A 24,058-nucleotide genomic window follows, 5' to 3' on the forward strand; every position below is an offset into this window, starting at 1 on the left:
GGAATTTCCGAGGCTTTCCGAGGGTCTCCGCCGCATCTCTCCCGGCTGAGGGGGTGCAGGGGCTGCGATCCCGGGGGTGTCCGGCCCCTGCCTGAGCCCGGGGGTGGCTGCGGGGCGGGGCGGGGGCGGGCGGGGGGCGGAGGAGGCGCGGGGGGCGGGCGGGGCCGGGCCGGGAACTCCGCGCACACCGCGCTCATGTCAGCCCGCACCGCGCCGCAGGGGCCGCGCAGAGCCTCCCTGGATCCCTCCGATTTGCCTGTATTTTAATTCTTTAATTTATTTAATTTTAAATTTTTTTGTTTTGTTTTTTACGAAGGAGGGAGAGGAAAGCGGAAAAAACACCCCCGGCTTCCCGGGAAAAAAAAAAAAAGAAAAAAAAACAAACCCAAGAAAAAAAATGAGCCAGAATGTCTGAGAAAATGTCCAGCTTTCTGTATATCGGGGACATCGTGTCCCTGTACGCCGAGGGCTCCGTGAACGGGTTCATCAGCACGCTGGGGTGAGTGAGTGCGGGGCTCGCAGCCCGCGGCACAGGAAGGGGCGGCAGCGCGCCCTGCTCGGCGGAGCGGGGAAAGTAGGAAGTGCTGGGGAACGGGAAGGGATGAGAGAAGTTCTCGGGGCCGGGGAGCGGGGCCCGGGCCCCGCCGTACCTCCTCCTGCAGCTCCCGGCACTCCCCGGTGCCCCCGGGAATACCCGAGGTTCTTCAGACCCTGCGCTGTGCTGTGCCCTTAGAGCAGTCAGCACGCAGAGCTGCCATTTATCATCTATCTATCTAATCTATCTATCTATCTATCTATCTATCTATCTATCTATCTATCTATCTATCTATCTATCTATCTATTTATTTTAGTTGTACCTCTGAGAATTTCTGACAATTTCCTTGATCATCTTGCCATGAATCAGCTCGTTAAAAACTTGCACCCCTTTGCTTCTGGTTTGTGTCTGCCTGAGGTCTTGTCTGTGGTTGTTGATGATCAGATACTTACGATCAGATAGTTTAATTTAATGGAGATGCCTTTTTTCCCCCGTGAGCTCTTCTTTCTCTCTGCAGGGTGAAAGGGTGTGTAGTTTAGCTGTGGCTGCTTCGCTGAACTGCCGCTTGCTTCAGTTTTTTATTAACCTCGGCCACTTTAAATCACCTTCTTGGAATCCAGGAGGGAAAACCTCAGCGAATGACGATAGCGATACATTGATACATTTCTTTGAAGTTTGGCTGCAGTGAGGTGTCCCGAGGGTGCAGCGGTTCCCTCTGATGTTCCCAGGAGAGCTGCAGTAGTTCCAGTAACTTTGTGGCATGTCCAAAGTAAGCGTGTCCTGAAACCTTTGTCACTGGCAACGTCTCCTGCACTCCATGGATTGTAGCGATCCCATGGACAAGGCAGCTCAAACTCTAGTTAAATATCAGTGTCATTTGCTGCTTAAATGTTAATGGTACCTTTTGGAATAACAGTTAAACCTGCCAAGGCTGGTTAACACGGGTATCGCTCCTGTATTGGTGTAGCCTCCCTGTGTTCTGTGATCCCTTCCATGGGGGACTGTAGGGTGAAGTAAGGTTGGTATTAAAATGCAAACAGTGAATGTGTAAGATACTTGGTGTGGTGCTGCTACTGGAAAAGAGATGGTGTTCAAGGTCTTTTATATATTTTTTAATCTTATTATTGCATCCAATCCTTGCTGTTCACTCTTTTAATCTGTTGACAAGTGTTTTTCAATGGTTTGTTCCTCTATTTGTTAATTTGGCGCCTCCTCTCACTGACTGTCTGTGTTGTCTCACATGTCCTTTCTGACATTGCTGACTCTGGCAATTTTAAATCCTGCCTGAAAATGTTTTCTTTCTGCAACTGTTTATTGCTGGATATTGTTTCTTACTCTTCTAACCCCAGCACTTTTTTTTTTTTTATTTCGCCATTGGTTTGCTGTCTCGTTCTGTCTCATCTCTGTGTTCTGCTATGTGGAGGAAGCTAAATTTGCTGTGCTTTCCTTTTCATTGTGTTCTTCCTTTATGAGAGCACCTGCTTGTCCACAGTTACGGATGTTTCTGCTGTGACTAATGCTTGTATGACTGTCACTCCAGTATGTGTTTTGACATTGCTGTGCCACAGTTTTAAGGCTGCTGATCCTCCCCTTATCCCTTGGAGTTAAGGCAGGACATTTATTCCCAGTTTTAAAGATGAGTAGCAAAGATCAAACCTTGTCTAAGGCACATGGGAGCTCTTTACTAGAAGAAATAATTGAGCTCAAGCCAACACTCTGTCCAGGCTCTCTTTCAGCCCAGCTCAAGAAAACTGCTTGGGATGAGACAGGACTCCTATGTGCATCTCTTCTTCAGTGACAGGCCAGGAGTTCAACAATGCTGATGTACCTCTGTTGGCTTTTCAGTCCAACTTTTTTGTGCCCTGCTCTCTGGCATGGTAAAAGCAGCCCCAGAGCCAGGAGGCTGGAGTGGAGGAGCTGCAGGAAACTTGAAGTTGCCAGTGGAAAAACCCCCATATCTGCTGAATGGGAATGAACCCCTCTGCTGGTGGTAAAAGAGCTTGGACTGACATTTGAAGTTGTGATGCCAAGTTACCGTATCTGTGCCAGCTCTTGCAATTGCTGCCTTTGGACTAGTTGCAGCAACACTAGAGGCAGAAAAAACCTCTTATACTCAGGGAAAACTTGCTCAGCTGCACTTTGCAAACATCTGAAAAGATGAACCCTCATTTTCCACAGATGCCTCTAGTTAGTGAGGACAAGGTGCGGTAGGATTAGGAATGATTTCTCTTAGTTTTTGACTGCTGTGGGTCCTTGTGTAATTCCCTTTGCCTGGGTTACACCTGAAATGTTGCCGGGCGAACCAACCTGTCACCTGCACTATGGAGCCCACTGGGGAGTCTCCTGCTGTTTCAAGAACTTGAAATCCAGTTCAGTTCTATGACTCTGGAGCAGGGATAGAGTCCTGTTGATTTTAAGCTGTCAAAGGCTGATTGTTTCCTAAACAAAGTGTGAGCAAGGCCGTTCTATAAATAGGATAAAAAAGTGCCCAGCACCTCTGCAAGCAGGGAAGGTCTGTCATGACAGGGGACCTCACTCCTTGAGGAGTTGAACCAGCTCAACAAATGGGTTTTGAGGGAGATTTCTAAGCATAGGCTGTTTCATGCATTTTAGAGTATTTTTTCCTCACTTGCTGGTGCAGAAATTTTCACGTGCTCCGCTTTCCCTGAAAACTTAAAGCGAAGAGAAAGATGTAGCTGAGCTGTTCAGGTCATGTGTGGGGTCAGGTTAATAGCTCCTATAACCTGAGTGTGGAAATATTCCTCTTGTGTAGTTTAGGAGGTCCCAACTGCCTTTTTTAGGAGACAGGGGATCTGCACCCTTGGCCCTTGATCCAGGTGAGCCTGGTGAGGGCAGGAGGGCCTTTCCACACCTCCCTCTGGAATGAGCGTTTGGGAATTGCTGGAACAAGATTCTGTGAGTGGTACTGAAAGGGTTGGGGCACTCCTTTGAGCTGGAGGAAATCTGTGTTCTCCTCCGTCTTGTCTCTGAACTGTCTCATGACTATAAACAGCTGTTGGATGTGGGGGTGAGGGCTCTATTTTCACATTTGATCTCTCTTAGTCTGAAGAGGAGACTGAACCTCTCTTCCACACCTGGGGTTAGTGCTGTAGGGTGGGATGGGGGCAGGGAAGTCAGACAGTGCCTGCTCCAAATTCTTCCTCCTATATCCATATTTTAAGAGGCAGAGATTTGGCTCAGTTTTTTTGGAAGAAGAGGTGTAACCACTGATCTCCAGGAGGATGTTCCAGGCTGTGGATCCACATGGAGAGGGGCATCTCTGGCTATTGGTACAGGAAAGGGTTTTAGGGCTCAGCATTTTCAGCAGGCCTTTGGATACTTGAGGTACTGAGAATCCAAACAATCCCCTGCTCTTTTTTCTGCTTGGCTTTGGGCTTATTCTGGATTTGGATGCTGCTCTGAGGTGCTGATGGTGTGTCTTCTGGCTTTTCCAACCCCCACCTCCCCCTCCTTCCTTTTTAAATAGGAGAATGCTTTTGGACATATAAGCTGATAGCCTTGCAATTTAGTGCAGAAAAGGAAACGTTTGGGAGAAGGAATTTACATCCTTTGATAGTTTTCTGCCCTTGCAAGATGTATTTTGTGCTGGGTTATGGAACTGTGCTAATACTGAGGGGTTTGACACAGTAAAACTTTTGCACAGTTGGAGGCTTTATGTCCCACAGGGAGGGTGTGTCAGAGCCAGGCAGTGAATCCAGTTATCTTAAGTTGTCTTAGACTGGTGTCTGAACCTTGAGACCACCTTTCCCAGTATTTTGGTTGTGAATGCTGGGAATGAAAATTGTATTAATCACCTATCAGTACAACGAGGAGAAAAAAGTATTCCTGATGGGAGGGGTGGAAGGAAAAAAGCAAGTAAGGACAATGGCCAGGATCAGCTGTAGGAAAGTTTGAGGATGAGCCTTTTAGTCACCATGGGGAGCTGCATTCCTGTCTCACCTCCATAAATGTGCTTCTGTGCCATAGCAGGGAGAGATCTCATGGAACATAATCACTGGAGCATGAAGCAGGACCCGCCTGCTTGGTCATACATGGCCTTGAATGATGAGGGGTGCTGGGATGTATTTCTCATTAGCAGCAAAAAGTGTGTTGTAGAGTATTTTTACTAATTTTCCTCAGTCTAATGTTGATTTTTTCCTGAATATCTCCTCTTAATTTTTCAAAGCGCTTCCTGGAACTTTCTTATTTGAAATATCACAGGTTTATTCAAGCTCCTTCACTGGATTTTTGTGCAGGAGCTGTCTTTTTGAAGTTGGACTTCACACACAGGTTGAGTCAATCACACTTCGTGAAGAGGCAAGGTGAAGTAGAAAGTGCTTTAGAAACAGCATATATCAGAATATTCCAAATATAACAAAGGCTAAAACTTGTCATCCTGGTGCCTTCAGGCATGGTCCCTAAGAGAAAAGATGCAGTGACTGATGATGCTCACAACACACCAATGCAGAGTTTTCATCAGAGCCCTTATTTTTCTAACCCTTCTCTCCTACTGTCTGAAGATGTAAGCCATGGTTAAGGAACAGAGTATCCATCCTTTAATTAATAGCAAATTTTTCTTTCATGTCCCAGCTGAAAAAAGGTAATTAGTCAGGAAAGAATAAAAAAGCCTGAAGAAAGTGAGAGTGGCATAACTAGAGTTACTCATAATTTAGTTCTGGTATATGTAGAATCAAATAATACCTGGAAGAGGAAAGGGAAGATGCATTTCAGCTTTTCTGTGGGCAGAAGTACTTGTAGGTTTTGTTTCCTAGGTACTTTATCCTCCAGACTAACAGTACCAATGAGATTTGACAGTTTTGATTGTGTGTAATTTTTTTTAAATACTGTGTAGGTTTGGCATTTTCAGGAATACGTTCTTTTGGTTGTCTTTCTGATGCAGCAGCCCTGCTCTGAACCCTCCAGCTACTTTGAATATATGCTAATGTACACTTTTCAGCTGTGTGGGGTATTGCTTTTCTGTGATAACTTTGTAAAGCATAAGCTATATTAGATGCATTATTAAACACTTTCATTGATCTTACAATAAATACCGTGTAAGTGGAGATGTAGACACATAAATACAGCCCTATATCTTGCATACCTTGCCATTCAGTGCATATATCAAAGCTTATATCCTCTGTAATTATCCACTCTCACTAGCAATTAGGCACGTCTCCAGCTTTGCCATTTGTAACAGCCTTTATTTTGATGCTCAGTTTCAAATGTTGTAACAACAGTGCCATCCTTAAATAAACAATGAGACAAAGCTTTCCACAAAGCAGCCTTAGGGGAATGCAGAGAGTAATGAGCCCCGGAGGGCTCAGACTTGTTTCTGAAGTTTTCCTTATACACAGAGCCTAGCCTGGGTGTGAGGAGAAAAAAGCATTAGACTTAATTACAGTGTTATGATTTATGAGTCTGTGTGCTAAAATGGAATATCCTTGGTGCGAGAGCTCGTTATTGAGCAGAACTGGGGAGAAAATTGGGGTTAGGGAAAGAACTGATTGATTAATGCAGGAGGGAGTTTACCTGTAAGCTGTGTGGTAGTAATGGAAATAAGAGAGGAATTTTGAATTGAGATAAGACATACTACAAGTTCTCGGCTGGGCTATGGGTAATGTGGGGAGTAGTCAGGAAAGACAGGGGAGATTGTTTGACCTGCATGACTTAAAGTCTTTTTTTAACTTCCTTTTACATAATGAGAGGACTAACTAAACTAAACCAGTCTTGACGTGGTTCTTGGTGCTGTTAGAAATCACGACTACCCTGTATTTTAAAGGTACCACAGAGGAAAGAGTCAGGTCAATCTTTGACTTCCCCAGCCTGGAATATGATTTCCCAAGAAGCTCCCGAACCTTTGCTCAGCCGGTGTTTGAAACCCTTCGCTGTTTTAGGTGCAGGCAGCGGCTGCTACTCGGCTGAAGCCTGAGCCTGTTTGTTGAGCAGTTACACCGAGTTGTGTCCTCTGCACGTGGATTTACTGCACTTGAAAGTCTGGTTTTTGCTTGCTTTGAAAGGTCTGTTATTTCTTGTATGATGTACTTGATAAGGGATATTTATGGCAAAACTGGAGAAAGGAAAATGAATGGTCATTCGGGATTTTGCTTTTTTACCTCATGTGTGTTGTGTTTTGCCACTTAATCAGAGGTGCATATTTTAATTATGTTAAAAGGACATAATTCCCTTGTGACTGATTCTTTTAAACTTCCATTGATTATTTGTAAGTCTAATTCCATCTAATTACTTGAATCAATCCTTCCACCACTATGAAGATGTGTAAACACTTCCTGATGTAAATTCTGTTTATGATGCTAAACCTCGATGCTTTGGGCCTGCAGCTGTGTGGGAAGTGAATCCCAGCTCCCAGGATTTCCAGCTTCCTTTCCTGGGGGGTCACAGGGAAGCCTCAGTTGTCCAACAGCTTTGTGTTCCCTCTCTCTAGAGAAGTAAAAGTAACTTCTGTTTTCACTACCTCAGTTCACCTCAAATATGAAACAAACTTAAACCAAGGAATTGCATTCTAGCAAGGTAAGTTTTTGCTGCAAAATTGGGAAAAGAGTTAAACAAAAAAGCAGGGTTAAAATGGACCTGTTATTCATGTCCTATATTAGGTACTGGTGGAGGTTTTGAGGGGCTGTTTTGGCTGTGGAAACCAAAAGGTTGTGTCAGGATTGGTCTTGCTGCTCAGCTAGTGCTGATTCTGTGACTCTCTGTGTACTTTGATTTTTAAAATGTTTGAGTCTTGTGCTAAGGCTGCTGTGGTCTCAAACATTTGGATACCTGTTGATTTTTTTTTTTGTTCCAAGGGTTTTTGGTGTTGTTTAGGAAAATGCAGAATTATATCACCTTCTCCAGGAGAATGCCTGAGGCGAAGGTTCAGTTCCTGTAGAAAGAAATAGGAGTTTTAAGGTTGTCTATGGGACCTTTTGTAATACAAAAGTTATATAAAATGGATTTAGTACTTGGTAATTCCTATGTAATACAGTTTGGGCAATTCTTTTGAAATGTCCCTTTAGGTTGTTGCTGCTGCATGAGTGAAGACATGTAGTTGAAATTTATATGGAAATACTTGGTGGAAGGAGGCTGGAAGGGCATATCCAAGTGTGGTTGTTACCAATTGATACTAAGTTTGCTACAGGTCTTCTCTGTACCAAGAATTGGTATTAAAACCAGTAATCAAGTTTTTATTCTTTGACCGCCGGCAGATAAAAATCGATGTCATTTAAAAGAAAATCAACAAACAAACCCTGAAACGAGGCTTTTTATATGAATCTCAAAATACAGAAACTTGTTGTAATCCAATGCTTGGACTTCTTATCTTGATTCCCTTTTAGGAGCTTGTTTGAATTTCAAACAGCTTTTTTATTCCCTGCACTTGACACACACAAGTTAATCAGTGTTGCAGGGGCAGCCGAAAACTTCCTTATGGAGAAAAGCTTGAAAACCAGAATGGTCACTAATGAAATGTAAGAAGTGCCCTGAGTTTAGTAGTAATTTTCTTCCATTAACTTAAAATCAAAGTGTGTGCTTTGCAGGTAGGGGGGCCTAACTAATGGTATGTGAGTACTTGAGACCCCAGGGCCTCTGGTAGTCTAGTGGTTAGGGTGCAGGACTCTCACCGCTGCGACCCGGGTTTGATTCCTAGCCCCCCGGGCAGATGGAGCTCGTCAGCCCTGTAAGGCAATCCATCTAAGAGAAGGTCACTCTAAACAAACCTACGTCCTGAGATCCTCACTGCCACTGTCCAAGCTTGCTCGGCCCCGGCAGATGAACCTCAGGATTAAAGGGTGGGCTCAGTTCAGCGCACGCTGTGTCTCACCTAAAAAATCCACTGCGCAGGCTCGAAGGGTCAATGACCTTTCCCAAATCTTCGCTCGCGAAGACTGGCCATTATTATTATTATTACTTGAGACCCCAAGCAGTGCTTTTTGCATGACCTGGTTGATTTTGTTTTACATTTAGCTGGGCTTAGATTTCTGACAGGCCCCTCAGTTGTTCCGGGTAACAGGAACAGTGGTGTGCTTTGCTAAAATGTTCTTAGTCACCTTTTCAGTCTGGCTCGTGTCTTTTTATTGCTCAGAAACAATAAATAAAGAGAGGAAACAAAATGAATGGATTAGGAAAGACTGGATATCGCTTTTGAAAACAGAGAGCAGATCTTTGTGTAGTTTTGAATGCTGAAAAATGTTCAAATTCATCACTAAGCAAGGTCCATTCTTCCCATCAAAGAATAAAAGTTTAAGGCTACTTAAAAATTTATTTTTTTTTTAAATTCTTCATTAAAAAAGCCCCAACCTAACAAACTACATGGAGTGAAAGAGATTAAGTGCCTGTTGGTAGTATTTTCTCTGATATTTTGGACAATTTATTGAGGTTATCACCTTTTGCCAAGGCGGACTTAATACCAGCCTGAGGGTGCCAATCCATAGGCTTCACTCCTCACCCAAATTTGACAGGGCCCAGCGAGCTTGGCTCTTTACAGAGAGATGAAAAGTCAAGCTTAGGTGGAGAGTTTTGTGGAATTTTGATGTTCTAAAATGAGGTTTTACATCAGGCTCGCTGATGTAAAAATCAGGTAGGGCCATCTCTGTAATGCTTCTCAGGTTGAAGGAAGAACTCAGTAAGTCAAGCTTTACTGTCAAACGAGTTTCGTAAGTAATGAACTGATGTAGAATTGTTTTGGACTTTAGGTTGCTTTAAAGACACTGAAGTTATTGCAGTAAACACAGGAAGTCCAAGTCTCAAGATTTTCGGTTATCTTTGTAGATATCCTTACATATCATCATAGCATGTTATTTATAAAGAATATTAGTATACAGAAAAAAAATTCTTGCCTTTAAAGGATAAAAATACAAAATAACATACAGAAAGTTAAGAGGAATTTTTTTTTAGGTGGTGAGGACGTAACAGTTTATTTGTATGTCAGGCTGGCCAAGTTGATTGAAAGGATGGACCAGCTCTGCTGTGAGGAAAGGCTGAGAGAGTTGAGGTTGTTCAGCCTGGAGAAGAGAAGGCTTTGGGGTGACCTGATTGTGGCCTTCCAGGACCTGAAGGGAGCCCACAAGGAAGATGGAAAGAGACTGTTTCCAAGGGCCTGGAGTGACAGGACAAGGGGGAATGGCTTCAAACTGACAGACAGTAGGTTTAGATTGGATATTAGGGAGAAATTCTTCCGTGTGAGGATGGTGAGGCCCTGGCACAGGTTGCCCAGAGGAGCTGTGGCTGCCCCTGGATCCCTGGAAGTATTGAAGGCCAGGTTGGATGGGGCTCTGAGGAACCTGGGCTAGTGGAAGGTGTCCCTGCCCATGGCAGGGGGTTGGAACAAGATGATTTTTAGGGTCCCTTCCAACCCAGGCCATTCTATGATATTATAGATTATTTTACTCAGAAAAAGTAACTAAGTCTCATGACATTATTTCCTGTATAAGTGATCTGAAATGTAGGTCCTACACCTGCAAATTTGTAGATTTAAGTTGCAAATATATCATGAGGCAGTTTTAATAACCTGTTGAATAGAAGCCAAGTTAAGATTTCTACTTCCTTGGCTGGATCTTCAGGGATACTAAAAGATTGATAGGATTTGGTCATGAGACCCTTCAGAGGCTCCTCAGAGAGGGCACTGCTGTGGCCTCTGGGCAACTGCAGGTTTTGGGTCAGAGGTTTGTGTCAGCAATGGCTTCTCTTGCTGAAACAAAACAAGGTCAGGACCTAGCAGGCAATAATTCTTGTCTGTATTAACTTTTGTAGTTGAACAGGTTTTTCTGCCACTGAAGGTAAGGACCAATTAATGTTGCAACCCCCCTGGAATATCTAGGATATAGCAAAGCCATTTGCATGGGAAGTTTGGTTGTACCAGCTCATTTGAGGCCACACTGTGGAGTCAAACTTGGTTTTACCTGGTCCACTTCCTTTCCATGTTAGATTAAACTCCCTCCTGTGATTAGGCTGCTCCTAATGGAATTGCTTTACTTGAGCTGGAAGTGGGACAGTGCTGGTTTGAGTTATCAACCATGGATCTAAAGTATGTTTAAGAGGAAATACTGGATTAAAGGGTGGGACACAAGAGACTTGCACGAGGTTGTTGACAAATTGTAGAAAATAACTAAACTCTCCAAGTTCTGGGTCAGTACTCTTTTTGTAAGTGTTGATCTACTAAGCTGTTCAATGCATAAATTGTTTTATATTGGTTTATCTTATGGGAGCAAGGCAGTTGTGACAAAGCTAGTTAGTTTATTAAAGTTTCCATGTATCAAAAGTTGTTTTATCTTAAGGATGCATCTAAAGATGCAGAACGTGGCTTATCATGACAAGAAAAAAGTGTGCTGAAGAGAGTTTTACACTTGCTTATGCTCAAATGTTGGGTGGAACCTCTTTGACAGTGGTAAATACAATTATTAATGTTCTTCATTTGTGGGGGTGAGAGAGAAAATCCTTCCTCCTTTCTGCAGCCAGATCACTGAAAGAATGGAAATCATCACCCAAAGCACATACACTTGGTAAAGCCTGAGGAAAAGCTGAGTCCCGCTATCCAAGAAGCTTTTTAGAAAGAAATTCAGCATCATCAGGGCAAGCTAAAAGGGCCTAAATGAGTACAGAGCGGATAAGACAAAAACCTCAGTCAGAGCCAGAGAAAAATCTGATATGGTGACCCAGGGGCAATAAAAATGAGTGTGCTGCTGAGCACTCTTCTCCTTGAAAACTGTTATCAAAGAAACTCCTGCTGTTTGGTTTGTCCTCTCTCCAGGAAAATAAGAATTCACAAATCCTTGGATTTGGTTGGTGATCTTAAAGTTATTTTTCAACCTAAATGATTCTATAAAATTATTTCCGAATAAATGATCAAGGAAATACCTGGAGCCATCTCAAACTTTTCTTTATAGCAGAAACAGCCTTTATGTCTCCAGAACTGACATAATTGCCTGTGACTAATGATAATAGGGTATCCTGGGATGGATCCGACCTCCAAAATGGAAATTTGGGACTGGTATTACATGTGAAGCTGTGGTGCAAGAAATAATATGGACCCTCAAAAGAGACCAGAGAGAATTGATATGGTTTCTAATACAAGAGCTGGAAGCCTTGTAGGTGGAAATAAAGCAATAATGAAAATGTGATCTGAAAGAAGAACTGGGTGCATCCGTAGAAGTCAAAGGAAAAAAGTTTCCTAGTGACACTTTGAATAATGATTTGCAGGTGAAAGTGAAGCCTTTCATGGGCAGCAATTAAAAACTGTCTGGGAAAAGAGCATGCAATTTACCACCTCTCAAACAGCAAGGTAGGGTCACTGAGCTGGTCAAAAATATATTTGCTATGGTCCTGATCTGTTTTTCCTGAGGGGCCTCTGGTGGTCTAGTGGTTAGGGTGCAGGACTCTCACCGCTGCGACCCGGGTTCGATTCCCAGCCCCCCGGGCAGATGGAGCTCGTCAGCCCTGTGAGGCCATCCATCTAAGAGAAGGTCACTCTAAACAAACCTACGTTCTGAGACCCTCACTGCCACTGTCCAAGCTTGCTCGGCCCCGGCAGATGAACCTCAGGATTAAAGGGTGGGCTCAGTTCAGCGCACGCTGTGTCTCACCTAAAAAATCCACTGCGCAGGCTCGAAGGGTTAATGACCTTTCCCAAATCTTCGCTCGAGAAGACTGGCCATTATTATTTATTATTATTATTTAAGTGAGGAAAGCTTTGGGTTTCTTTGTGTTTGAGCCTTAGCACAGGCTTGACTTTAGAAATGAACTTGCAGATTGGTTATCCAGGTGTGGAAATGTAAGTATGAAAAGACAAAGGGGACTTGAGAAGGTGACAAAATATAATTTTTAAACTACTTGGGGACAACTTCTATTGGTGCTTAAAATTTCAGACATTTTCATTTTAATTTGTCTGAGGAAGAAGTATGAGGTCAGGACTATGCTGAGACACCTTGAGAGCAGCTTAACGCTTAGTCATAGGAATTAATAGAGCTGTTCTTCCAGCTCTCAGGTGCTCAGAGATCTGGGAGCAGCAGGATGGCCTTGATGCCTCACCCAAATGAACTCTTGCAGATATTGCCTTAGGCAGAAGATCAAAGAATTATTTCAAGGAATGACTCTGCTGAAAAAGGCATCGCTTTTTTCTTGCCTTCTCCTAACTTGCAAAACATCCTGAATAAGATGCAGCCCCCCCTGAATCATTCACTTGATGGATGTATTGTTCCTGGAATGGACTTCAGAGCAGCCAAAAAGAATGTGTAGCATCCCCTCAGAGTGGCAACATCAGTGTTTTCTGGTCATGTCAGGCAAGCTTGGAATTTAGAAATGAGATGGTGCACAGGTGGTTCTATTCATTCAGAAATTGTAGTGTGGCTTTGAAACTGCTGAAATTTGAGGGACTGTGAGAGTCATTTAAAAACCGTCTGATTTAGTGATGTGTGAGCAGGATGTGGAAAACGGTGCAGGAAATGTGATGTTTGCAAGATAGATAAAAGAGACAGAGCCCCAGTGCAACAGCGTTTTGTGGGGGCAGCACTGGAGTGTGTTGCTGAAGAGCTGAGCTTTTTTTCTCCAAGAGAATTGATAGTTCTTTGACATAGTGGTGATTTATTTCCCAAAATCTCCTGGTGCTTGTGGAGTCAGGCACCAAAGGGCACTTCAAATAGGAGAGGCTTGGCTGAGTGATTCTTGTAGGTTTAGAAACAAGACTAAGATCCATCAATGTATCAAAGGAAAATTTTAATTCCAAGTATTTCACTAAGTCTTTGAGACTGCAGGTTTCCTCTCTCAGTGTGCCCACAGGCTGATGGGTGTGGGGAAGGTATGAATCCATAATTATTCCTTTCAACTGTCTTATTTTATAGATTCAAGGAAATTAGGGCACTATGTCCCATTGCTTTTGAGGAATTTAAAGCAGAAGTGGATGAGAGTATGAATTATACACCAGAAGTTATTTTGTTTCAGTATAAAGCAAATATCTATATTATAAAGGAATTTTGGTGGGATGTGGACTGTGTAGAGGATCAAACACTAGACTGGAAAAGCTTGTTTGAGCCTGTTTGGGAACATGACCATCTCTTGGATGCAATTTTACAGGAAAAGCTTATGAAGTCCAGGAATTGACTGGATGTGAGTGAGACATAGTGAATCAAGGAGAATTTAGCCCCAATTGCACTTTGTGCATCCTTTTTTATGTAGTTACATAGAGATGTATGTGTTAAAATAGTCTGCCCTTGTAGTGACAAGTGCATGGACTAAAGAAACTGAGTTCATGTCCAGACCAAAGAATGAACATTTCCAGCAAGCTGAGGTCAAAGAGCACCTTTTCAGTAGCTGCTTTTCATCTATTATCTTGCTTTAGCAGAGGTCACAGAAGAACTAAAGAAATTTTATCCCTTTAGCCTGAAAGAACTGAAAATATCCTGTCAGCTCTTCTTTCCAATCACTTCAGTCCGCTGAGGATAACGAAGTTGTTGTATTCCCAGACTTGCCCGAGTGCTGAAATGTCGTCAAGTATCTTCAAATGCTGTCAGAGTGGAATCTATACCTTGGATGTGGGTATCTAGGTTGGTGGGTGATGTTTCCTGTTGGAGGAGTTCTGGAATTTCCATGTTCTGGCTGGTTTTGATTGGTTTGATGTGATGGTGGTTTGAGGAATCAGGCCTGATTCCCTATTTTCTAAGGATTGCTGAAGACACTCATTATTTCTATTGAAAAACAGAGGCAGGTTTTTTTCTCCCTGACTTTTACAGACAGAAGAAATATGGATGTATTTTGTAAGCTGGGCCTTAAATATCTTCCATAAGTTCTCAGTCTGCTCCATATAAAATGGAGAATAATTTTATGGGGAATAATTCTGAGTGAAATGAAGCAGGTTATTTAGTTGAGGAGAAGAGAGAGGAGGATTTTCCTATGCATTCAGTGAAGTGTGTTGGGATCTCTTCCAGGCTGAGGGGGTTCACTATGGTCCATTGTTTCCAGCATTTCATCTCCTTGTGGAGGAACTGGAAGCCTGTTTGTCTCTGTTACCAAGCTCTGGCATTCTGAAGGAGTGGTTTGTGCTGGCAGTGACACCCTGCAGGGGAGGGACATTTTGTACCACTGACACTTCTGCCACAGCACTTGCAGTTTGTGTGGTTGGTGGCAGGATGTCAAAGGGGAAATTTGAACTGTAAAGGGTCCACACAACTCAAACAGATCACAAGTGACTATCTGTTATCACTAAACAGTCTTTTGCACAGTTTCTGCTTCTAGGGGAGTTTGGAAAATTAAGTGATTCTGAGTCTTGAGATGCCAATGAGTTTTGGTTTGCTGTTAGCTTGCAGGAAGGTAGAGAGTCTCTGATCTTTGCCTGTATTGGGGATTTAAGTCAGGAATTTGATGACTCCACCACTACCCACTCCCTAGACTGATCTTTTCAGATAGACCATGAATGTGAAGGGACTGAGGATTTTCTGGAAGGGACTGATATGTTCATTATAATAGTGTAGATCCAATGACATGAGATCCTTTCTGTAAAGGCCAAACACAGGAGAGGCAGTGGACAGGTTTAACACTTCCCCAGCTGGCTGGTGGCTCTTTGTGCTCTGGAGATGATGGATTTTCCATTTGGAGGCTGGTGTTCCCACCTTAAACTGGCACATATCTGGGTGTCCAGATAAATTTCTGTGTGTTTGAATTTCTGATTTATCAGCTCTAATGCAGGAGCAGCTGCTTTCAAGTGGGTCTTGGCCAGAAGGCGGTTTCTGGGGGTGCTGTGAAGTTTCGCTTTGCATCTTGTACTGTTGAAAGGAGGGGAAGTGGGATATTTGTGCCATCCCTTGCAGATGGAGAACTGAGCTCGTACTGGTCAGCTGTTTTCTGGGCACTGTGTTGCCAGGGTAAGTCAGCAGAGAAGCTGATCCAAATGCCAATTGAAAGTCTGCTCCACAGCTCTGACAAGATCTCTGCAAAGTTAGTTGGCAGGAGCTAAGGCATAACTTTGGTGAATTAAGTGCTGTGATACTTTTTTCTCCAATTTCAGGATGACAAGTTAGATACAAGCTTTTCTGTTGTATAAACACAGAGCTTTATACACAAACAAATAGTTATTTTCGGTGCTCATTTCCTATGAAAAAAAAATTAAACTTGAAAGGTAAAAATAAACAAAAACATGTTCTAAAACTCCTTCAGATTAAAGGTTAGAGAAGAGGAAACAACAAAGGCTCAAGCTCACTTCCAATTCACATAATTGCTGACACGAAGCTGCAGACCAGCCAGATGAACTGCACACTGTGAGGTGCAGGAGCAATTTGTAATCCTTTTAAGTTACCAGAGTGTCAAAAAGCACATACATGCAGTGCAATAAATCCTTGTCTCTGCTTCAATTTTGCTAAGAAATATTATCTGTTTAGGCTTAACCAATATCTGTATCTATCTTAATGGATCAGAAGAGAGCAGTTAACTTCTGAGGTCTTATTTAGGGCACTGTGCTGATGGAGGGATTTATATTTGAGTTAACTGTAGTATCAGATTATTGTGCCTTTTGCTTTGGTGAATAGTTTTTCAAACCGCTGAGGCTGTGGATATGCATTTACTCTGAAGGCTGTTTTTTATCAGTGGCCTCATGTCACTGTTCAGCATCCAAACAGTTTCTATGAGTGCTTCTTAGCCCTCTCTAAGCAACAGGAGTTAATATACTCTAACAATTGAATAGATGATTTGTGCTAACAGAGTTGACTGTTGCTCAGAGACCCTCAGGCTGTGAAAGGTTGTAACATGAAATGAGTGAGCCAGAGTAATGTTTACTTTTGCCCTTGGCTGGATTTGGGTCAACTTAATCTTTTTATTGAATGTTGTGATCTATGAGTCTTGTAACTCAAAAGAGTGCCAGGGAGGCTGTTTTATTTCCATGTGTCAAGTCAGGAAACAGTGGAGAACTCTACTTTAGAGAGAGATGTGGGGCAAGGCTGCAGCTGCAATTCCCAGTCAGAGAAAAAGCTTGGGAAGAGCCTGTCAGTTTTAGCAGGAGGCCAGATCTTCTGCCACTCAGGCTGGAGTGTCTCAATGTCCTCTGAAACGGAAGTTTTAATCAAAATATATCAGACCAATTGTTTATGTGAGTGGATGAGATTATCCCAGACAGTGTGGGGCTGTTTGACTTGGAAAAAGAACTATGTAAAGAAAGTCCTCAAAGCTGCACCACAGAGATAGTCAATTGGCTTTTGGATTATGTCATAAAATCTGGGAAGGTGATAAAAACCGAGCTGATTTTTGGGTGGGGTGCTGGACTATCTTTTCAGATCAGCTTATAGCTGTGGAGTATTATTTACTATGCACAAATGAATAGGGAATAGGAGCTGAGGCAGCGGGTATGTTTTTAATCTTAATGTGCCAGGCAGCGGGTTAACTTCTTGTGATAATGTGTCCAAGAGGGTTGTGGAGTGATAAGGAAAAGCTTTGAATAGTTTTACTGGGCTGAATATTATTGCACAATATTAGATTAGAACTTTTTAAAGGGGGACTGTGCACACCAAGTAGTTTGTTTGACTTGAAACTAGATGTGAACTTTGGTGTGCTTTTTTTCCTTTTGTGTCCAGGTTCCCCTTGCAGAGAAAGTGTGAAGTAGACAGTCACTATGGGATCCAGGGTGGCAGGGATATAAACCTCAGGATCTCAGACTTGCCTGTAACTGCATTTAAAACCTTACACTGACACAAAGAGGTGGAATACACCAAGTACCCTGAAAGGTGGAACATGTTCTATCTGGGAGGAGCTATTAAAATGTATCCCATTTACTTACAATTTTCTCATTAAGAAAATAAAAAGAAGTGGCCTGAGAGACCTGACATCTCTGAAAAGGGAAACAGGGATTTCTGTTGCATCTGTTGCCTCCATGGTCCCTACCACTTGGTCATGCAGGAGTAAGTAACCATGGCTACTTACTTCATCACCCACCACGTTCTCACCTTGCTCCAGTCCCTCATGGTATCTGCATGGTCTTCTTCCAACGAGGTCCTTTCTTTTCTGCTCATATTGTTTTTCTCCCCCCTCCCTCGTGCCTCACCTCCCCGAGGCCTTGGAGCTCTGTTGCTGTGCCATCCCCCTGCCAGCCTGTCTCACAAAATGAGATTTTGTCCCTTCCCCATGCACCTCTTGCTTGAAGCCATGTGCTGGATGCCTGTGGGCATCAAAAACTTCTGTCTGTAGCAGGACAAGCTAAAAAACAAGCTAAAAAACCCTACTGTTGCAGCCAGGGCTCTGCTCTGGGTGTGGAGGAGCCAATCCCAAGGGTCCCCCTGTGCCATGCCTCCTGCCCAGCCTGCATCAGGCAGCTGCTTACCCAGTGCTGTGACAGGTCCTGCTGGTGAATGGAGAAGGGGAAATGTTATTTTTTCCCATGTATACAATGAAAGGAAACGCTGCAATAAACAGAGTGAGGTAAAAAGGCTTTCCCGGCACATTACCTTCCAACACTTCTTCATCCTGTTTCTCCCCTGCAGGTCCCACTTGGTGGGACTCTCTTGTGGGGAGGTGCTGAGCAAGGATCGTGTCCAGCACCTGAACTTCTCACAGCTGGTTCCTGCCTCTGCCAGCCCCGGGGGCCTTCCTCAGGCAGTGAAAACCCTGCTTTGTCCTGTTAGGAGATGAAGGGCATTTCTCCCTTTGATTTGGGCAAAAGCTGGTCTCCCGCACCTTGACACGCTGGAGCTGGTGTGAAGAAGTGCTATTTCACTGCTGATTAGCAAAAGGAATAATAAAAGTGTCCAAAAATCAAGTTAAAGACAAGAGGGGTGGGTGGGAGGGTGGAGAAAGGAAATACTTCGAGATGTCTGCAGTGCTTCCTGTTTGCTTCTGAAAATTATGAGTCAGATCCCCCAGAAACAAAAGAGAGGGGTTTGAAAAATGGTGAGATGTTAAAAGAGTAATCATGCATGCATTTGTTCTCTTGGTCTTCTGGCTTTGAGAGCTGGAGGCCATTTTTCTGATTTCTCTGGGCAGTGGTGACAGCAAGGAACACTCTTTTCCTCCTCAGTGAAAGCAGAGGGGCTTTTAATAGATATTAATACAGCATCAGGAAGCACAACAATAGGAAAGATACTGAAGATCACAATATTTGGGATAAAATCTGTGATATCATCGCAGTTCTTCTACAGTTGATTGCTTTGACTTGAAAAACTTTTGCAACACGAGTTAGGTGTAACCCTGGAGCTGGTTTGCCTTTGCTTTATGGGATATATACTTTGGCACAGGAGGGAGAAGGTGCGTTGTGTATGCCTGGATTATTTTTATCTGATCCAGAAAGAGGAACCATGCTCCTTTTTCCCAGGTAAAACACAGCTTGCATGTTTAAACCCACGGATTTTATGGGCTTTGTAGCATGAGTGTTAATAAGTGTGTGTACAGCAATTTAAAGGAAAAATGAAGTGGATATCATTGTTCCACTTACCATATCACTGAGTGCAGGCTTCTCTAGAAAACGAGATTTCTTTGTTTCTCTGCCAGTTAACTCCTAGTAAATGTATGTAAGTGATAAAAGACTCCAGTTCTCCAAGCAGAAAGTGATTATTTGCAGGCGTTTTTTTCCCCTTGTTGCGATGTTGGGATAAACTGTGCGAGGAGACCTGGAAGCACTTCCTTCACCTGAAAAGAATGCTGCCAGACTGGAGGGCCTGAAAGTAAAAGGCCAAACTCATTTCTTTGGAGCAGAGCTTGTTGTTAAGACACACCTTGTTGGGTGCTATAGCTGACAGCACTCTGTGGGGCTCAGCAGAGTCACTGCTGAGGGCACATGTGGGCCAAAAAATGTTCTGCTACATCTGTATTAATAAATTAACATGTACTCTTGGCGTGCTGGGATGCAACATCCTGTATTCTGAGAAAGATCTGAAGCAGTTTTGGGGTGTGAACCTGCTTATTATGTCATTTTCTCACTTCAAAATGCTACTTCTGGGAAGTTCACACAAGGAGCACAGCAGTGTGTGGGCTCTTTTTCCACCTTTACCTTCATGCCCACTGAGCTGCACAGAAATCGTTACTTTGCCGCATCTTGCTTTTTCTTGACTCTCGTGCTTCCCAACTCCTTCCACTGTGGAAGGAGCATTTCCTCTTCAGGTTGCTGTTCTGTGCAAGTGTGTGCAGGTTGGAGCCTCTTGCCACACCTACACCCAAGAGCTGCTCCCAGCATCTGGGAAAGCAGCTCTGAGAGAACCTGGAACAGCTCCCAAAATGATCTCTCCCAGTAGGAAACTGGCTCTGCTCGGTTTAAAAACAAGTAGTAAAGTCACTGTAATTTCTCAGCTGGTTTTTGTTTGGAAGGTGTTTTTTTTTTAACTTGCTTCACAAGAAACAGAAAAGCAAAGAGGAGTTGCAGCTGGGCCAGGTATTTTTGCTCAAATTTGTAAACATTTATTGTTGCAAAATGAAAATAAAAATAATAAAACCCTTTGTTGAGAGAACTGGAGCAGATGTTGGTGTGAAGGTATCTCTTATTATGCTTTAATAGCTGTGCACAATTCCCATTACCATCGGTGAGAGCTGGACACCTATCAAAGGGTGAGCGGACCTTGTTCAGGGAATTCCTGCAAATCAAAGTCATTGTCCCTGGAGGCACAAGTAAACCAGCAGCAGGATTTTGGGAGCTTGGTGGTGGTTATGCTGTTAAACTGAGAGCTGCCTCCCTTTATCTGGAAGCAAATCCAGGCAGCGCCATAATTCCGGAGCACTGCCTGGGCAAGAGAGTGCCTGGTTCTAGGGTTTGTCCCTGGTTCTAGGATATAAAACACCATGTGGAAGGGGGCCATGGCTGGTGGGGGCTCAAGATGTGTTGCATGAGTGTGGCTGGCCTTGAAGACGGTCTCTAAAGGAAGGTACTCAAAGGATATCAAAAGCACTGGGTCGGGTGCTTTGTTGCTGTAGAAAAGGGCTGTTTGACTAATTTCAGTGGAATTCCACATGTTCACACTGGCTTGGGACTTGTCACCATTGGAAAGCCTTCCTTCATTTGGTATCCTGATATTTAACAGAGTTTGTAATATGGAGTGGTTTGGAATTTGTATTATCTAAAAGAGGGAACTTTTTTTTTTAAAGCTAAGCAAAAAATTAGGCACGTAAATTTTGCCTTTCCTATGTGAAATAAACACTGCAAAATGGGGAAAATATCAGCATTTTGATCGAGCCATGTTTTCCATGCACATTTTTACATAGGGTGACGTGGATTGTCACTGTTAGTGTTACAAAATGGCGAAAGAACTTAGCTTGTTTTCCAGGATTTATGTTCCAGCTTGTGTTTGTAGGATTGATAATGTGTGTACATATTTGTGTATGTACCTGCTTGGGTATGTATGCGTTTGACTCTGTTGTTGTCCCAGAAAATGTAAATGTTTTGTTACAGACCTTACAGAAGCAATTGGGGATGGTTTATCTGCTTAAGCAACAATATTTTTACATTGTGCTGTTTCAGCAAAGTTTCCTAATTCTCTTCTTTTGCTTATGATTCCACAGTAAGTGGTGCTGTTTTGATGAGTAGGTGTGACTGCCTTCATTACCATTTTCAGGGATGAAGTCACTTTTTGATCACTGGACAGATACTGGCGTTTCTCAGCAGCGTTCTTCTGGGTAAACCTTTCTCTCTGGTTTCATTAAATGCTGTTAACAGTGAAAAATTCAGCCTTTCTGACTCCCTTTATTAGCACATTATTCTTCAAGCCTTCCTTTCAAGTGGCCATTCACAAATATATGTGATGTAGGTATAGGCAAAGCTGAGAGAAAAAACGCACAAATTCTGGTGCAAACCGCACATAGAATTTCTTTTAATTGTGATTATTTTTTCTCTACTGCTGGCTCAGCTTTGCTGTCTCTGACTGAATAGGTAACTCTGCAATGAGTTCTGCTTGTCTACTTGATTTTGGGAGCAGTGACCTCTTCCCTGAAGTCACTGTGTGCCATGGAAATTTAAGCTACTCAGTCTGATAGGGACTGATTAGTGAACTACTTGCCTAAAATTCATGGCAGGCTCGCACTGTCAGTGTTTCTAATGTATGTTAGATCAGTATATATAATAATTCTACTTCATCCATCATTTTTTACACTGAGAGAACTGAGTTGCAGACCTGTTATGGGTAATTGTAAGTTGGAGTTAAAGTTGTAAGCAGAGTGAAAGTCACATGTTTAATCTTGAGTTTCTGATTTACTTCTAAGTGAGCATTTTGTTTGTGCTGGGCCAAATCCTAAACTTGTTACACAGTGTTTGTGTTCATTGTGTAGCTACCTGGAGTAAGGATTAAGTAGAAGAGCTACAGAAGTGAGTTGTATTTAAAAAGGTCCATGAAGGACAATTCAGTGTGAGATGCTGATGCTGCTCCTTCTTTAAACTTCACACCCCCCCCAGTGCACCCGTGTGAAGGTAGGATCACTGGGGTGAAAACTTGGCCTCAGAGGGACATCAGTGGAAATTTTGTCAGTAAGTTCAAAGAGAGCCAAGATTTCACCCAAAAAAGAAAATGTTAGTAATGGAAAAATTTTCCAGTGTTCCAGGTGATGTGTGTTAGTGGGTCTGTGTTCTGCAAGTCACTACTGCCTTCAGAAAGCTTTCCTAATATTCACTTTATCCTTTCCATTTTTTAGCTTTAAAATAATTTCTTAATACAAACTTTGTCCAAGAGAGTGTTTTCCTGGGCAAGTGTTTTCCCATTAAACGCCTTCAGGCTCTCGCAACATCCCTGTGTGACAGACTCTTACTTTTCATGTTAAAAAAAAATAGAAAAGAAAGAAACAAAGGAAGAAATGGGCCATTTCCTTGGGTTTATGGGAATGTAATTTGTTTATCAGAGACACTGAGACAGACTGAAGCCAAAACACGCCTGGGAGCAGAGCACCAGGATTTTGGAGTAGTGTAGCAGGACTTTGTGTGACTGGGAAGCGAGCTGGGTGGGATGGGCTGGCACGCCTCCTCCCATTGCCAAATCCCCATGGAATCATAGAGTCAGAAGGGACCCACAAGATTAAGGCCAACTCCTGGTCCTGCACAGGACACCCCAAGAATCCCACCATGTGCCTGAGAGCTTTGTCCAAACACTTCTTGGATGCTGGAGCTGTGACCATTTCCCAGTCCCCTTTTGCTAGCAGAAAATAGATGTGCTTGGCACCACTGAAAAGTGACTTGATGTGTATTGTATTGATGTGAGGATCTTGAAATACTGTGCAAATGTTTATTTCCTTGGCAAAAATGAGGATGTCCAAGCCAAGCTCGGCACCATTTTCCTCATGCAGGAATGGCTTACCTGTGATGCAGTCCAAGAAAATTGCAAAACTGAGACTAAAATCTGAGAACAGTGTTTTCTCCCCCCCTTTTAATCTCCAAATAACATTTTATTCTTTTGTAATCCTTTATTTTAGCTCAGTTCTTATAATTTAATTGAAATTGCACAATGTTTTAAATGTAAATATAACTATGGAAAGGGATAAACAGGTTCTACTGAACAGAAGCTTTTGCAAGCTAAAAGCCTGACTGGATATAACACAATACAAAAGAAAAACAAAGTGACATTCAGGATTTATAACTGGATTGCTTAATTGAACAGGAAAAATCTCTGCTTTTATTTTTCCCCCCTCTGACATACAAGCCTGCAGGTACAGTTACAAGAATATGTGAATGCACCATCAGATAAGGAAAAAAAAATGTAGGGCTAATTATTTGCGCAGTTGTTAATGTAGTTTTGTTTTCCCAGAGTAAGGGTATTCATTTTACAGCTTCTTTTCTTTCAACCTGTGTGAAGCTTTGTGTTTGTGGCAATTAAAATTTGTTCAGAAAGGAAAGGATAAAGTTGCTAAAATCTGGGGCAGGCAGGAATTAGACTTTCTGGTCTCTCTCTGTGCTGCTGCACTTCATTGGCATGTAGAGCAGTTCTTTAAATGTCGTTCACTGTGGTCCTCCTGTTTATCAAAAACGATTTTTAGCATGGAATCTTCCTAAATGGTACAGAGATTTAATAGCCCTGCTATAAGTGCAAAGAAGATCCTTTTTATTTTCTTAATGTCATGTCATGTCATGTCAGCATAGAGCAGCTCCCGAACAAGATGGTTTAAGGTCTTGGTGTGGGCCTTCAGTCGCCTTAGATTGAATAGACTTCCATCAGTACGGTATCGAATGTAGATACCGTCCTGATCATCGAGGTCTGCTGTGGCCCTTTGGAGCATCATGCTAAAGAAGACGGTGAATAGGGTAGGAGCGAGAACGCAGCCTTGTTTCACTCCATTCTTGATTAAAAAGGGCTCAGAAAGTGTGTTGTCATGTCTGACTTGGCCGTGCTGATCCTCGTGGAGTGAGATGATCATTTTAAGGAACTTGGGGGGACAACCTAAACGTTCCAAAATCTGCCACAGACCTTTTTTGCTCACAGTATCAAAAGCCTTGGTGAGGTCGACAGAGGTTACATAGAGACCTTTGTTCTGTTCCCTACACTTCTCTTGCAGTTGTCTGAGGACAAATACCATGTCTGTGGTGCTCCTGTTGGCTCTGAAACCACACTGACTTTCAGGAAGGATTCCTTCTGCTGTAGTGGGTATTAGTCTGTTCAA

The 24,058-nt window shown here is 42.9% G+C and overlaps 1 protein-coding gene across 1 annotated transcript in view; it reads left to right on the top strand.

The window, feature by feature from the left end:
- The first annotated feature begins 200 nt into the window (after nt 1-200).
- ITPR2 (inositol 1,4,5-trisphosphate receptor type 2) overlaps nt 201-24,058 on the top strand; it is a 243,979-nt gene continuing 220,121 nt past the window's right edge. The window contains exon 1 of the mRNA XM_017829118.1: nt 201-499. Within this exon, the coding sequence (XP_017684607.1) occupies nt 408-499 (92 nt within the window). The 5' untranslated portion in view covers nt 201-407. The remainder of the gene's footprint in view (nt 500-24,058) is intronic.

This window comes from Lepidothrix coronata, unplaced genomic scaffold, assembly GCF_001604755.1.
Source record: "Lepidothrix coronata isolate B3197 unplaced genomic scaffold, Lepidothrix_coronata-1.0 Scaffold158, whole genome shotgun sequence".
NCBI classification, from domain to species: domain Eukaryota; kingdom Metazoa; phylum Chordata; class Aves; order Passeriformes; family Pipridae; genus Lepidothrix; species Lepidothrix coronata.